This window comes from Rhopalosiphum maidis, chromosome 1, assembly GCF_003676215.2.
Source record: "Rhopalosiphum maidis isolate BTI-1 chromosome 1, ASM367621v3, whole genome shotgun sequence".
Taxonomy (NCBI): domain Eukaryota; kingdom Metazoa; phylum Arthropoda; class Insecta; order Hemiptera; family Aphididae; genus Rhopalosiphum; species Rhopalosiphum maidis.
In genome coordinates, this window is record NC_040877.1 from 82,814,478 (window position 1) to 82,833,073 (window position 18,596).

General features: G+C 23.9%; 1 protein-coding gene across 1 annotated transcript; it reads left to right on the forward strand.

The window, feature by feature from the left end:
* The first annotated feature begins 1,408 nt into the window (after positions 1 to 1,408).
* LOC113555722 (lysosomal aspartic protease-like) lies at positions 1,409 to 10,827 on the forward strand. The gene is made up of 9 exons (XM_026960243.1): positions 1,409 to 1,564; positions 1,687 to 1,813; positions 2,581 to 2,707; positions 2,815 to 2,924; positions 4,347 to 4,549; positions 6,517 to 6,639; positions 9,524 to 9,686; positions 10,441 to 10,533; positions 10,614 to 10,827. Exons 1-9 carry the CDS (start codon positions 1,488 to 1,490, stop codon positions 10,767 to 10,769), a joined length of 1,179 nt encoding a protein of 392 aa, XP_026816044.1. The 5' UTR covers positions 1,409 to 1,487; the 3' UTR covers positions 10,770 to 10,827.
* The last annotated feature ends 7,769 nt before the right edge of the window (positions 10,828 to 18,596 follow it).

The following is an 18,596-nucleotide window of genomic DNA, read 5'->3' on the forward strand; positions in this document are numbered from 1 at the left end:
ACATTAAGCTGTATTCAAAACACGTTCCAAGAAAATATTAAGTATTGCTTTTTTAAATTAAAAGCTGAAAGATTTGGATTTATATTACAAAGTGTGCTATACAGTATACAGTTAGGTGACAAGAAGTTTAATTCGGGATTATTATTTTTTTTTTTAATACATAGGTGTGGTAGAATGGAATCTATAAAGATTTTCTACAATTTGACATTTAAATTGTTATACAGTTTTTGATTCAGAACAGTAAACACTTATAAATAAGTAATTCCGACAAAACAATTAATAATTTATTTATTTTGCATAAAACTTAAATGTTATATATAATTGTAAAATATGTATACGTATAATTTATAATTTTCACAATAACCTATTTTTCACGTTTGCTCCAATTAATTTTCTTTTATAAATATTTATTTTACTAAATGCTATTTTAATTTTTTAAATCACTATTAAATTACATAAACAATAATTACAATATTAATGTACATCGTTATTGTTTTTAAACCAAATGTAATGAATATAATATGTTGTTCTATGAATAACATTGAAATGTGTATTGTTTTCGAGAAATACAGTTTAGGTACAACAGTAACTAATTTTGGTACAGTAAATTAAGATTTTATGAATAATTTTCTATCTATTAATTAATTTACACCAATAATTTTATGTCTTATTAAAATATAATCTTGTAAAGATTGATATAAAAATGGAAACGATTTTCAATTAAAAAAAAAATATATATACAAAATCGTGTTTTGTAGAATTAGTTTTAGACTAAGTTGTTAATATTATAAAATTTATCATACAACTGATTATTATTGTGATATTATTATAAGCATTTAAAATGACTTTCAAATACACAATCAAATATAATTTAGTTTTTTTTTTTTGTATAAAATTGTATTCTGATAGTTATATATTTATAATAATTAAATATTTAACATCATAATAATACCTACATATAATATTTCGTTTTATAATATGATATGAGGCCAGTTAGTATGTTTACTTTACACTATAGTGAAGCGATAACATATTATAATGTGGCAAATATTGATCAATAAATGATAATATTGCTATACTAATTTCTTACACCGTACCATATTATTGTATTTTAACTTAATAAATTACAATGGTTCTCAACCTTGTTTCTTTACGAATCTCACATGATGTTAAAAAAATAATTTTAAAAGTAAGAATATAAATAAGTAAAAATTTATAAAGCATGATAATTAAAATTAATAATATTGCATTTGGATATATCCACAGAGCCCTTATATCACTTTTTGGAGCCCCGAGGTTAAACTAAGCACAGTTTGAGAACCTCTGACCTATCTAATTATGCTAATCTACATTCATATTTTGTCTGAAATACACTATTCCATGGGTAACAGTTCAGAATAATATTATAACATCATATCGTTTTAAACTATCAAAGTGTATTCATTCCGGTTTGGTTCGTTTTGTGTAAAAAAAAGAAATTATAAAATATGATGTACAGATTAATGTTACTTGTGCTTTTCTATCATGTGTTTTGCTCCATTGCAGAAGAAACAAACATTTATAGGTAATACTTTTGTATTTATTAAAATTAACTGAATAATCTAATCGTATTTAGTATATAAAACCGTAAATATACCGTACTAATAAAGTAAGAATTAATTGTGTAAAAATAATTTTATTTTTTAGTATGCCATTAATTAGACGGAAATCCCCATTGCAAATGTTAATTAAAGATCCCCATTATACCAGGAAATTAAATATTCAAAAAACGCATCCGACGAATGAAAATATCACACTATTCAAATATATGGACGTAAGTAATACAACATTTTTACGTACTCGACATTTAAAGTAAATTTAATACCAAATAATTTAAATACAGTACCTATGATTTAAGTGTAAAAAAACAATTGAAAAACTAATAAAATTATTTCTTTAAATAATTTTAAATTGCATTATTTGTTTTACTAAAACAAACACATAGGTATATAAATTAAAAATGTAAATAATTTAGGCTATGGTAAGATTCGTGGGTATGTTAAAACTAAAATTATCTTAAATAATATTACTTTTTTTTTATTAATTTATTGAATATAATAATGTATTTAATAAGTTTTAGTACGAATGATTTTTAATAACTATTTTAAATTGGTCCGTAACCGTTAATAAAGTATTATTATCGTATCGCAATATTTTATAATAATGTTTATAATTTATTACGGGTACAATAAAAATCGAGTCTAAGTATATTATAGATATAAGTCAATATGCTAAATGTATCTTAATCATAAACGATATTAAATTATTTATATATTTTAATAATCATACAATTGTGGTATGCGAACAGGTGGGTCACGGGACTAGGGCTAAAAATAGATAGAAATAACTCGTTTTTTGGCCTATCCTGTGACTCACACTGTATATTTAACGCTGTAATTTATTGTAATATTTTTTTCATGATTTATTAATTTAATATCAATACAAAGGATTATAAGAAATTCAGAATTAATGATAATTTTAAATTTGTCTAAAGTAAAAAAAAAAAAAAAAAGTTAAGATTAAAGTGATGCGCTTGTTTAGAGTGAATATTACGCGGAAATATTAGTGGGAAAACCTGGACAGAAATTTTTAGTGATTTTTGACACAACTTGGAGTGATATGTGGATACCGTCAAAACTATGTTCAGAAAAAATATATCCGATCTGCAGTAAGTTTTTATCGATTGGTTCATATATTTATTATTTATAATAATTTGCAATACCTATTTAATAAATTTCTTATTATATAACATATTATAATATGTATACCTCAAAGGTAAGAAACATTTGTATGATCAGGATGTTTCGTCAACACACAAATTAATAGATCCAACACCGTTTAATGTGGATGGATTAGTTGGGAATTTAACGTGCGATACAGTTAGAGTAAGTAATGATTAACACATCGTATTAATCGATAACGGACTACTCAATGATAATATATCAAGTCATAATACTATGAATATATTAGCTTATGATTATCTACTTGTTAAAAGTTCCTAAAAGAATAATAACGGAGAAATAATTATAACGACCAATCAGTATAATAAATATTATAAAAAATGAAGTCATGATTGGATGACCATATTTTTTTTACGATTTTTCTACTCGGTGCACACCATGTAATTATGATAAATTACGTTGTATAAAACCAATAGTTTGGATTGTCAATAACCTTTGCATTTTTATCATACATTGATTAATAAACCTCCAAAATTATAGAGTATCATGATTGAAATGGTTAAATAGGTAATTTAGATGCATTACCTTAAAGTAAAATCTCCGCCAAAAGCTGATTGTATTCTAATAGGCGATGGCATAAATATTTTATTAGAAATTGCTTTTATACATATTGTACCTACTTATACTATGTTATACTTTTGCAAGACAAGAACACAAATATAATACAATTAAAATAGGTAATTTAATTAAAACTTGACTAATTTTGAGACGAACAGCATTTGCTTCAAATTTTAGAATCTGAGTGGTACCCCCACAATGAATTGATATAAAATAATGTTTTTTTTTATTATTATCTTTTGGATTTGATTTTATACTTTGGTGGTGACTTATGATGGTAAAAAAAAATGGATGTATATGGTAACTTGAAAGAAATGAAGTAAAAAATGCACAATACTTATCAAAATAATTGAGAAAAAAAATAAAACAAAAGGTGAATTTTTATGCATCACTAATTTTTTACAAAACTTATTTTATTCTTTATTGTAATGTTAAAAAACGAATAATTATAAATATTTCAATATTACATAAAATGTTTTGATTAGTATTTTCCAAACATGGTGTAAATGTAAAATTATTTTGAACCTTTTTGAGTTTATTTATAGATATTTAAATCTTTTTTTTATGTACGATTTTTATTTAAAACCTTGTCAAAAATGTAATACAAAATTGTAATGTTTGCTATAAATTAAAAACTTAATTTAGAGTAGTCACAAATATTTTTTTATGAGTTTAGTTAAAATGTTGACGACGAACTATAATTATGACACTAAAATTATTTTAGAAAGATTAATAAATTATGCTATGATCATAATTCACAAGTTAATAATTCGCAATTATATATTGCTTTATCTGAGATGAATAATAATATATATAATCAAGCAGAAATCTAACGCACGAGTGTCATAAAAATAACAAAAATATAGTTTGAATGATTGAAATAGTTTTAAGAATAATAAACATATTTTTTATTAATATTTAAGTAATGATTATAATTCCATAGTTTAAGTTTATTTAAGTCAATTTTAAGTTTAAAATAAAATTTCTGATAACACTTTATTTATTTAGTTGGGTCATTTAAATGTTACTGATTTGATATTTGCTGAAATCACTGGTATACCAAACTTATCGCAATATCAATTCATGCACGCCGATGGAGTAATTGGTTTAGGATACAACACCAATGCTAGAACGACAAACAATACATTTTTTTACAAATTACTGGATGATAAAAAAATTGTAAATCCAATTTTTTCAGTATACATGAATCGGTAAGCAATAAATTATAGTTTGTAAATATGTACACTACACATCAATCATTGTTTATAAAATGTTTGTACCTTAACTTATTTTCAACACAGAATATGAGTGTAATTAAACAACACAAATACAGTATAATAATACAGTAATACAATAATACATAATAATGAATAATTATTGTACATCATTGTGCTGATATCTGATTGTCAATTTAACATTATTTAGCTCAGTAAATATTACTAAACATCAAACAAATTATATTATTATTTTGTTATTAGTTATTATTAATATAATATAATATGCTAAATCTTGAGTGAAGCGATGAATTAATGAATTATAATAGATTATTATAATAATGGTGTGTGTACTTCTTATTTTATTTTATTTTGTCCTAATTTGTGTTGGTTTATAAATAAAAGGTTTACCATAAATTTTACTTAAAAAAATCAAAAAATTATAAAAAACAATTTTTTTTTAAACGTATTAATGCGTATGCAATTCAAAAAAATATTTAATATGGAATCTATAAACATTCCATTATTTTTCATATTATAATTTTCTATAATAAGCTTATTTTTAAGCTATTTTTACCACAAATATATTATATTTTACACCATTATATGGTAATTATAGATTTATATGTTAATAACATATTACCTATTAGATATAATAATATAATAATTTATAATTGTAGATATGCTGTTAGTTAGAATTAGTGAAACTTTAGTAAGATAGTAATTGTTATGCTACTGAAATTATTAGAAAAATCCTAATTAAAAAATATATTATATCTATATAAATAAGTTATAATATTGATTTGCTTACAATAGTTTTTCGAGTGCAATGATTTATCAATAAGTTCAAATTCAACATATGCAATACAGAGACCTAGGTACTCAATGATTTAGTATATTCAAAACCAACTATGTATTTACAACAGATAGACTTCTACGGTAATTTGTGTTTGAATTCACTAATTATAATTATATGCATACATTTTTATATATTTTAATGACAAGTGTCATAAACATGTTTGCATACATGAATACATTTTCTAAATTTGTTTTAAAATATTATTCATGATTTAATTAATATTAATTTAATAATTATGTTATATTTCACATGTATTTGCTTACTTATTAATGAATGTAAATAAAAAATAAAAATAAATATAACATTTTAAATACATTTAATGAACCTAATTTACATTTACTCATATAATATATCATGTACAATTTAGAAAATAAGGATACCTTATTTGTACGTTTCATAAAAATATTTCTATATAGTGTTATAATTTCTTAAAGCATGATGGTGCAAGATTATTCCATTTTTTTAATATTATAAATAAATTTATGTCGTGTAATATTACTAGGCAATTTATATAGATTATGTATTATGTATCATCTGTATTATTATATTATCGTATATCACAGCCCTTTGAAGTCGAAATTCATCTAGAGTAATACACGGGTATAAATTAACCAGACTAACGATTTTCATCTTGAATATGTATTGCTTAAAGCAAGTTAAGAAATGTCTCTAAGAAAATTATTATATTTTGATGGAAAATTAATAGATAATGCATAATGATAAATAAAATAGGGAGCGAATATTTTTAATCTTGCCCTGGGCGCCAAATCTTAACGGCACGGCTCTGAATATATTATTACTAAATAGAATAAGAGATGTTGAACATTCGTAATAAATCAATCTGTATATTTTTATAATTATTAACAACTTATAGTTTCAATAATATATTTTATTTATAATTTATAAATGCTTTCCGTTATAAACTATAAATAATATAAATATAATGCGACCAGAAAATATAAATTAAAACACACCAAAAAGTGAAAAACAAAAAAGTAATAAGCTATGAGTTGTTTCTAAATTAGTAATAATAAGTCAAATGAAAAATGCAACATCAAATAATTATAGTTTTAATATTAATACAATTATTATTTTATTTCAACAGGGATCCTACAACACCAAAAGGAGGAACAATATTTCTTGGTGGAATTGAACGAAAACATATTAGTGGTGAAATAACCTATGTCCCTGTATTACAAAAAAAGCATTGGCAAATTGAAATGAATCAGTAAGTATCTGTACAGAAAAAAAATCAGTTTTTGCAAGACTTAATTAGTTCATTAATTCATATATGTGTATGTATTAATATTCATATTATGTACATAGGCACACACAAAAATTCAATACAATTAATATCATAATTTAAATCCACAAATATTAAATATACTTTTTTAGGTCTTTATTCCTATAAATGATTAATTCGACGATTTTTGAATGAAATTTTAACGAGTAGTTTTTGTTTTATTTAATTTTTTGTTCTAAATATGTTTATTATGCGGAAATAGGTTTGAAAAATAAAGGGATTATAATAATTTTTAATTTAAAAATATTGGTTTGTAATTAATAGTACTCTATCAATATTTTATAATTTCTAAAAATTATTACCAAGTATGATAAATAATACATTTGAAATAAAATATATTTTATATTTTAGTGGAACCATTTTTAATAACTTCTATTCTTAGTATATATAATTATATTGTATTTAATGATATTGTAACTAATAGTCAGCATTTTATTTCGAAACATCTTCTACTTAAACATATACGCACGAAAAAATTTGTTTTCATTAAAAAAAAAATTATTAACGCTCACTCATTAAATAATAATAATAATAAAAAAAAATTGTTGATGTTAACGTGATATCCTAAAATAAGAAGTAAAACAAGCCTGATAAAACTTGTGTAATTGACTAGTAATACATTGATTTACCAAATAATTCAATTGTTGAGCTAAAGAAAATCATTTTTTTTTTATATATAAAAATAATATGAAAAGCAAAAAAAAAAATCATTACTATCATTGTACTATCACTATTATTATTATACCAAATAAGGATATCATAATATTTCATATTATTTATGATTATGTGTATATTACGAGTATGTAAAAAAAAAAATAATTCATTTCTATTATTATAAGTACGGAAATCGTTTTTAAAATACGCTAAAAAACCACTACATATCGGATTATAGCAATCAACCAATCAATATTTATTACTTCCGTGGCAATATAAAACATATTAATTTATAAACGACAAATACCATACATTTATTATTGTTATCCGAACTATATTTACCAACATTTTTTTTTTTTTTTTTACAATTAACTATATGTAATATTATACAGAATACAGACGAAAAATGTATTAACCAAATTACGATGAATAATAAATATTACATTTATGATATATTACATTGTCAATGTTCATATTTTAATTTAACTTATATTAATCATTTATCATAAAATGTAATCAAATTAACTAAATTTTATCAAATAAAATATATCAGTTCATAGCGCAATGATTATTAGAATGTACCTTTAATAATTTATAAAAGTCATGAGAGCTTATATTATGATATGTATGTTACTTTATGTTAGATATTCCAATTCATTGGAATTCATTCCAAACGATAAAGATTATTATTATGTTATTATGTATAAGTTTATAGTTAAACACACTGAATAAGTACTCACGGAAAGCGTGAATTGTACATTTAAATGATATTATACGTACCACTTACTGTATAATAAGTAAATAAAGTATTTTTAATCTTGACAAGTGAACATACCATGCATGGTTTAGACCGCCTTGTTTAATCAAATTTCCAAATTAAAGATTATTTTATAAAGTTTTATAAACTTAATATCATTTGTTTTATTCGAATAGTCAGTGTTTATAATCATATTTTAATGTTATGCTTAAATAAATATTATATATATATATATATATATATTATATAAATGTATTCTATAAATATAAAATTGTAAATTAAGTTTTAGATTCTGAGTAAAGCAATGATTGATTTAATTTTACAATAATATGCTCTTTTTACTGTCTTATTACGTTTCGGATTATAAAAAGTTCTCCAATCTTCAATATTAAAGGTAGTCAATGTTGGATTCAATTTGATAAAGTTTAAAAATTTGAAATTGTAGACAAATAAATATTATTTCAATTTGTTTTAATTGAAACATTTTCTTTTTAAAACTATTTGATAATGCAATAGAAATTTTGGGATTGCTTTTAGTTCAGCTAATGATAAACTTTCTATTGCATCTTCAAATAGTTTTAAAAAGAAAATGTTTCAATTAAAACAAATTGAAATAATATTTAATTGTCAACAATTTCAAATTTTTAAACTTTATCAGATTGAATCCAACATTTACTACCTATAATATTAGAGAACTTTTTCTAATCCGAAACGTAATAAGACAGTAAAAAGAGCATATTATTGTAAAATTAAATCAATCATTGCTTCACTCAGAATCTAAAACTTAATTTTACAAGTAGTAAATACTACCTTTAAGAATACATGGTCATAGGTTTTTATTTTGTCGGTGTTTGAAGTTCAAATGTTAACAAATTTGATATTGATTGGAAATAACGATGTTCTTAGAAATAATAACTAAGTATAACTATTATATTACTTAAAGGAAAATAAATATAAATATACCTAAATAAATTGATTTTAAAATATCCACAAAAATAAAGCCTGACGAACGGTTTTCACTAAAAAACAGTTTTTATACAGGTACTATAATTTATTATTGAATTAAAATATAACACATCCATCGCAGCAACCAATTAATTTAAAAGGTAGTAAAGTACAATCGAAACCTAATAAGCAACAGAGCAAGCCCTTAGGTTTAATTTAATATTTTCATGTTTAATATTAAAAATGTTTATAACAGATATTAATCAATGCAATGTACTATATTTTCTGTATAATATCACAGTTTTACTACAATTTATGTCTACGAAGTATTAAATAAAATTATAAAATTTTAAGATTTATGTTTTAATAAGTTTGAATCACCTTAAACCAGTATTACAACATTTGATGTTTCTAATGATCAAATTAATAGTGTAATTATGTAAACAAATTTAGGTTTTCAATACAGATAAACAAAACAAATTCAAAGACATTTTGTGATCAAGGATGCCAAGTGATATTGGATACGGGTTCTAACACAATTGGCGTGCCTGCTGAATACGTTACTGCCATAAATACTTTTGTTAAAGCCACTTTATATTTATATAACAGATACGAGGTAATTATGATTAAAAATGTATTTTTTAGGGTTTCGTATAAAACTTCTATTAGTGACGTTTTTTTATAGTGTCGTTAATCCTTATTCAATAAGATGTAAACTTATTTCTAGAACAAAGATATGAAGATTATAAACTCTCTTAAACCGATATATTTTCAGGTATCATACAAATATATTTATATATGTATGATGCCATAATAGAACACTTACTTGACTAAGGAAAATATTTTTGAAAAATAATGAACTTTATTTTTGACTTTTGGATTGCAAGTGGATATTATTTTATACCAAAACTTGCTGATATTTTTTCCACAATGATAAAAAAATAATTATAATACAGTGGTACAATTTCTTAAAACCGCTCTTGATTTCTTACAGAATATAATATTAATTCATAGTTTATTATAATAGTATAATATAACATTCACTACATTTTATTTTAAGGTTTACACATCTTAGAAAAGTGTAAAGTAATGAAAAAAGTGGTAAAGTAGCTCTAAAAAAATCGATGATTTAATGCCCAATATAAAGCGTCTTTGGAAGTATTATCTTATGTATTATAAATTTATGATCGAAAAAAGTATATACTTTAAGTCAAAAACCATTATTGTGCGTGACAATACATTAGTGACATTAAAATGTTATATATAATGATAAGTGTTGTTCGCATACCGAAATAGTAACTGTTTAAAACCACTTAAAGATTTTATACTATTAACTTATTAATGAAAATTATCTTGAATGCACTTTAAAGGTACCATGTTCATTAGTGAATAAGTTGCCAAAAATCACTATCAACATAGGTTCTCGAGATTTTGTTATTAGTGGAAGACATTACATCCAAAAAGTGAGTACTTATTAATAAATAATTATGTTTAAAGTTTTGACGTGGAATTTTTTTTAAATTTTAAATATCATATTTTTTAGATGGAAAATGAACAAAATGGAACGATTTGCATAACAGCGTTTTGTGATTCAGGATTAGAAGATGGAGTTTGGTCATTAGGAGGTGGATTTTTGTCTAGCGTTTACACTACATTTGATTTGGAAAACAATAGAGTCGGATTTGCCAATTTAAAATAGAATAAATAAAATTTATAAATATTAAAATTACATTAATCTTAATTATAAAGTAACTATATACATTTTGGGTTTTTTTTTAGTTTATTTGATATCTATTAACAAGTGTTTTACTTAGTGAGGCCTAGAAATCTTTCCGATACAAAAATAAATAAATATTAATTATTGCAAGATTAGTATAGATAAGAGTATATTTCAATAAAAGTTTACTAAAGAAACTACTAAGATGTTATTTTATAAAATCTGTTATCTTAAAGTAAATATAATATGAAATAATGTTTCCCTTGTTGTTAAAAACTTTCAGAGTGTAAAAATATTAGTTTTATATCTAGTATAGCCTCTCATAATATTGTAAATAGATACCAGTAATACTGTACGTCATATACATATCTATGATATACAGCTAATATCTAAGACCTTTATACAGAATTTAAATGTACTGATAATGATTTTACGTGAAATTAAAATACTAATGTTGCATAAAAAGAAACAATGGTGCTTCATTGACACTGGATTTGTTATTTAAAAACTACTTATTTATGATAGAAATAACCTTCAAGTTTAACTAAAAATAATTTATGCTATAAAAAATGCAAACGTTTCTATTTAATTCCAATAAATGTATGACTCTTAAGTATATTTTTGAGTAATTAGAAATTATGACAACAAACCCACATACACACACACACACACATATTGTTAAATATTTCAATACTTGATGATTGATAAATATACAAAATCGGTAAATGCGAGGTACTTGAAGTATCAAGTTATGGTGCGAATAGGTAAAACACCCCTTTTTTGGAGTCATAAATAGTTTAAACTTTTTACATACGTTATATTATATCTTCTATTAAAATAGAAGTAAACGATGCTAGGGAAATTTAAGATTGGCAACATCTGGATACACCATCTGCTTCATTGACTTTTTAATATTTACTTTATATTATTACCCATTTCGAAATTGTTTTTTAGAGTATATATATATATTTTAAACGATCACATAATAACTTCATTTGAAAAAACAAGTGTAATTTTAAGCACATTATTATAACGCATATTTTTCCATAAAATAATACAATCACTTATTATCAGTGTTTTAAAGATTTAAAAAGAATCACAAAAACATTTATATTTTATTCTATTTTTTGAGAAACCAATGTTTATATTTAAAATGGATCCAATTTCGTCGTTTATGAAAATATCGATAGGTTGTGTATAATTTAGAATTCAAATAAACTTTTCACTTTTTATAAGAAAATTATTTAAAACAAGTAAGAGTTATGTCATATAACAATAATTCAAACTTGAAAACTTATTCTAATTTATAATATTTGACCGAAGAAAAAGCTTTTTGTGTAAATAAACGTTTATTTTCATTTATTTTATACGTGTATTACACTTTTGTGAAACTTTTTTTTTTTATTAGTTTGACCTGTTTAGACGTAAAAAAAATGCCACAATCACTTATTACAACAACATAATTTTCACGGAATACATAAATATATTTTTTTACATTCGTATAAAATACAAAATTTGTTAGGTATTAACGGTCCTCATCTTCTGTTGAGTAAAATGGGTGGTTTCTACTTCAATACAAAATTAGCTCATGCATAACACAATTAATACATTTGTATATAATATTATGTTTGATTTTTGTTGCGTATCTAAATCATTTGGACATTGAATATTATTATATTGCACGTAGCTTCATCGTATTAACATTAGAATGCATTTTTATATTATAATGATTATAATTATATTACATATTAACGATGATTAAGAAAAAAATTCCAATTTATATATAAATACATATACAGTTAAAAAAATATTTAAAAGAAACAAATATTTATGTCAATGATTGTCACATCGTTTTTTTTTTTCCAGGATTGTTCTGTTTTGTAATTAAACATTTTAAGCAACGTATTTGAAATTATATGAAACATAAAGATTTTTTTTTGCAGTGAAATATTTCAATGACAATAAAACAATAGACGACGAATATTAAACATTTTAAATAAAAATAAAAAGCAAACGGTTGTAATTGTTTATAATAATATGTTATTAAAATAAAAACATATCCAGTGCGTACAAAATTTCGACAAAAAGTAATGATTGTGAAAAAAAATAACCGTTAAATATATTATAATTTTATGACCGATCCTATAGAATGGCGGATTATTAAAGTTAGGCTAAATAATACAATATTTTGAGCGTAGTATTTAAAACGAGGACCAGATAATATAAAACTGTGTGATCTCTATGATCGTTCAAGAAAACAGCCAGGTCATTAATAGTATAGTATATCAAAAAAAAAAAAAAAACCGTTTACGAATAGCTCTAACATTATAAATACAATTCGTAGACCACAATAATAATAATGCAGTTGGCACCTATATAAATGTTATAATATTATTCACATAACACGTTCACAACGAACGAACACTCGATTATAACGACGATGATAATAATAATAATAAGAAAACAAAACACGTCGGCAAAATTAATTATTACAATCTTTGTACGATTACAAATTATTACGATATTGATGAGCGAGCATGACAGCCGTGGATGTCGTATACGTGTGGTATACGTGTCACCTGTGGACGACAAGCCATAATGGATTTTTGACGTAACTTCTGATATTCGTGAACGGTGTAGTACGTAGTTGTATGGATATTATGTGATCGCGATTTTGTTTGCGCCCACCGATAATGCAAAATATAATAATAATATAATGTGAATACCTGTGTACAACGTCTGTAATGCATGAACGACACGACGCCCGCAATAATATTATTAGAATTGGCGGATAATTCACTCCGATATAAAGCACTGGCCATAATAAACAATATTATAATATAATGCAATGACATGATGACACTCCAGCAAGGGCGTAGCTAGGGGGAGGGTTTCAAGTTTCAGACCCCCCTCCCTTCCGAATTGTTTTTCTTGAAATAAGATTGAATAGGTTTAAATGCCTATTAACTTGTATAATATAATACATTTATACTGAACACCCCCCCCCCAAACACAATTTTTCTTCTGGCTGCGGTCTTGCACTATAATATTATTATTGTTATATCAGGTACATCTACGTCTGAGACGCATTGCGTTTAAAGAAAACTGACAAATCCGGCTACGATACCATAACATCGCTATTTCGTTCGGTGCTATCGATGATATGGCAGCTATTACAACGGTACTGAACATAATTTTGATCAAGTCGAGCATAGATATGTATAATAATATACTTGTCATTACTGGTGTACCGTTTTCCAGCCAATCTTTCCGTACAATAGTAATGCAAAACATTCGTGGAAAATCCGTACATTTATTCGTGTAATTTATTCACATACGATATTATTTGTTTTATGTACAATAGATTCTTCTTTAGACGATCAGATGTTTGGGCGTGTCGTGTTTCAGTGTGTATAAGTTTTAATAAAACAAATGTGTCAACAACTTTACGTGCAATATACTTTAAAACCGTTTTTATTTTTATTTTACATTTTTTTTTTTAATTTGTAAAATGCACACTCCGTCATGTATAACAATCGTTATCCGTAGTTTAACGAAATATGATGTTGTGTTTGCGATGCACATGCCTTCATCGCGTTTTTTAAATACGAAAATCTATGTTCAAAAAAGTTATAAGTTCTTGATATTATACAATTTTAATTATTATTATTGTGTGTAATCGTAAAGATCATTAATTAGTTTAAAGGTTTTTTGATAATGTACATTTTTTAATTCGATCTTCACGTTCAGTATTTTTCATATAATTTTAAATTTATTTATTCTAAAAAGCTGTCATTTTTTGAACACTAAGCTAGGTATATTGTATAATATTAATTTCATAATATCAAACAATAATTAAATCAGTTTCATGAAAATTTGAAAACTACTCACTTACAGTAAGACGTCTAAAATAATATTTTAATTTTCAATCTTTTTAGTTTTTAATGATTTTATTTAGAAAATACATCATAATAATATTATTTAACTTGAGAAAGTTTTGTGCAAAATCACTACATTCAAAATTTTAAATGCATTTAATATTATAAAATGAAGAGCCAAAAGCATATGCATAAATAAATATTAAATACTTTATAATTTACTCGTGTACTGTATAATCTAATTATTTGTACCCACCCACATACGGCTTGAATGTTATTATTAAATAGTTACGCGCTGTGTTATTTAAGCATGTCTAAAGATGGTAAATATTCGTTGGTATACGTTTGAATGCAAAATAAAATTATGATAAATAGTATTCCGTTTGGTACATCAAAATCCATCCAAACGAATGCATCGCATATTATACATAGACTACATAATATTAAGTATACCTAAGCTCGCACGTCATAAATCTTTTCCCTTAACTCCTGTGCATTATGACTTTAAATAGAATATTTTTTTTACACAGCTTTGCGCACAGTGGCCATAATTTTTACTTATGTTACAATACTAAAATGTCGATCGTAAAATTGAATTTCTCTCTGGACCGTCACGAGAAGAGTACTCAGTCTCGACAGCTGATAAGACGCTTCCTGCACTTTCCAAAAGAGCGTCAAGGTTCTATATGAATATCTAGTGAATTTAATCCCTGATGGGGTGACAAAAAATACCACAAACACTAACACGTATCAACGTGTATATTATGTTGTATGAAATAGATTTTTCTTTTTTTTCCCCATTTAAGTTTTATTGGTTACACGTCTTTTATAATAAAAAAAAAAAAATTGAATGTATAATATCATGATAACCTTACACTAATATTACAGTGGCGGAATCTCTGATCCAACTAGTACTTTTATTTAGATCATTTTATCGCATTGTCCATAATGACACTAATTGACCATTAACCTTTGGCTGTGTTTTACGGATAAAAATGTTATTCCACGTTAATATAGTCTCTTAACTATAGCAGTTTCAAAAGTTCGATAAATAATTTTTTTGAACCTTAAATTAACAATTTCCATAACTTAATTCATTATTCTGAGTGCACTTTTTCACCAGGCTCGACGTTTTATTTGTGGTATAAAACTTATTCTAAGCTTCTTTTATCGCCAGGTTTCAACTTTTTTTAACCAAATGTATTTTTAAATATATGAATATTATTTAGTAAAATAGTTTGTTAAAACTAAGACTGCGGATTTGACATTTTATTATAACTTTGTATTGTTTTGAATTCAACTTAAAAAGTGAGTTATATGCGTTGCAGAGTAAGATAAATATGATTTTTACAACTAATTATAAAATATGGTATATTTAATCTTAAAATCAAACTACAATTTGGACCTAAGCAATAAATACTATTATATTTTGGTAATTTTTGTTTTGTTTTTTTTTTTTTTTTTTGTATAAAATCCATTAATTAATTGAAAACACTTAAATAAATGTTTGTTATTTTTACTTCTATAACTAAATTTGTGAAAATATAATCAGCATCACAATAATAGTATTACAGATCAAAATACTGACATTTAAGACAGTATAATGAACAACTAATAATGGTGTGGTATTGAAAACAATTATAAAAAAAAAAAAAAATATTTTTTTTTTTAAGTATATAAGAATTTTTTTGTTTTTAATGAAGCGAAGATATTCATTTTTTATATAATAATTATTTATTTAATTGTATATAAATATAAATAATTAATTAAATTATATTATTCGTTACTCAAGTTATTTGATATTTTAAATATTGATTTTTACAATGATTTGTGTATGTTTTTTTATGTCTAACATCACCTTTAGAATGGGAAAAATACTGCGATTTTCAAAAATGGGCAGAGAATTCTGGTAGAAAATTGAATCTAGTTGGTACTTAAGTGGTTAAAAGTAAAAATACCTAGTATTTTTTTTTGGAATTGGGGAAAAAAAACAAAAAAAAAAAAAAATAAGGAAAAACAGGAGTTTTTTAACAAATTCAATTTCAGACAAAATCGATTACAGTTATTTGATGTAACTTAAAAATAAATGACCGTAGATATTTCGATCTAATGTGATACTAAAAGTAAAAGAAATAACTTTAATTGCAATATCAAAAAATATATTACGAAATATATTTAGTGTGGTAGGCCGACAGACCGTCTCCTCTCAGAATCGTTTTTTGAATACAATGATATATTATTATCATTGACTTCAAGTTTAATACTTTACATCATCTGTACAGCAGACTGATACCTAATTGTATAGGTTTTATATTATTTGAATTAGCTGCATTCAATAAAATTGGTATTCTAATAATTTATAATTTTTATTTATCATAGTTTAATTATATTTCGAACATTTAAGATTTGATATAGTAACAATCAATTCATAAATATTTTATATTTAATTTTAAAAAATATATTTACGACTTCTTATATAATTTGAATATAAAAGTGAAATAAATAATTATTTCTACAACCTATACAAACAAATTACTTAGAATGTTCTATTCAAAATTAAATAGGAAGCGAAAGAAATAAACATTTTTCAATAAACAAATATGTTAAATGGACTGACTGAAAATTGATTTGATTAATTCATCGTTATCACACACAACAACCAGAATTGAAATTAAATAATGTAAACCACCAATAGTCTACCTCGTATTACTCAATTGTTTGTTAAAATTTATCCACCTACGGTTACTTTATTTCGCGCATATGATATATTAAATTATTTGTTTTATTTTTTTTTTTTCACTTAAAAATTCGCTCGAATTGTCTGTATTATCCCCGTCATTCGTATTCATACAATGCAATGTGGAATTTCATGGTTAGATGGATCCATATTTTTACGCTCGAGACCAGACTGTTTTGTTTTACCGGCTTCCGAACTACGTTCAATTATGCAAATATCGAATGTATGTATATATTTTTTTTTTTCATAAACATAAAAATAAACGATGACTTTCAATTGAACAAAATGTATTCTTTATACATGATATGTACAAAAAATAATAATAATAATAATAATAATAAAGGAAGATAGAAACAATGCAAAATATTATTCTTTAGTGGTTTTATCGGCCAAAAAGAAAATCATCCATCCATACTACTAAGAGGGTATTACGGTTATATCTTCCGTTAAATAAACTGAAAATACTTGACTTTTTCAATTTAAACGTCGACTGTAAATTGCTAATTTTGGGCATCTTTTCTGTTCAGACCAAATGTATCTGTCTTAAAAAATTAAATGGCACACGCGCCTACTACTTTTCATGGTTTTTAATTGTATTATCGTCATCAATTCCATAGCGCGCCTCTAATGTACAATGTTTCATGTGTTTGATATATTATAGGATTCGTGAAATGTACAATGGGCTTAAATAGTATTTCAATAAGCTCAACAAATGATGTTATTAATAATAAACTTTTTGCTGTTTATAAAATTATGCATATCATTAGAATCCCAAAAGAGCTATAATTTATATAAAAGAGCTTTATAATATGTAGGTACATATTATTACCGATGCAACTTTTTACGTATTTATATATATATATTTTTTTTTTACTTTATTTATAAAACAAACAATAATATATAATTAAGCATATATACGTAGATTTACGTAATGACACGACACACGACAGGCGCACATAAAGAGAAGTTAGCCAATAGGCAAAAGCTGGAATTTATATTATTCTTGTGATATACTCGTATAAATACATATTTAATATCGTAAACGCTATACAAATAATCAGTTTTTATATACTACTTTTAATATTGTTGTTTTTCCGTCAATAATCAAGAATCTTTAACACCTGAAATACTAAAAAGAAATAAAACAAAATAACCAAAATATTATCACAGGTAAACCTATTAATAGTATTCTGA

Bases quoted from the DNA above. Each gene is read 5' to 3' on its own strand.
- LOC113555722 (XM_026960243.1), top strand. From the start codon at position 1,488: ATGATGTACAGATTAATGTTACTTGTGCTTTTCTATCATGTGTTTTGC. The intron at 1,814-2,580 runs GTAAGTAATACA...GCGCTTGTTTAG, and splicing joins CACTATTCAAATATATGGAC to AGTGAATATTACGCGGAAAT. The intron at 9,687-10,440 runs GTAATTATGATT...TGCACTTTAAAG, and splicing joins ATTTATATAACAGATACGAG to GTACCATGTTCATTAGTGAA.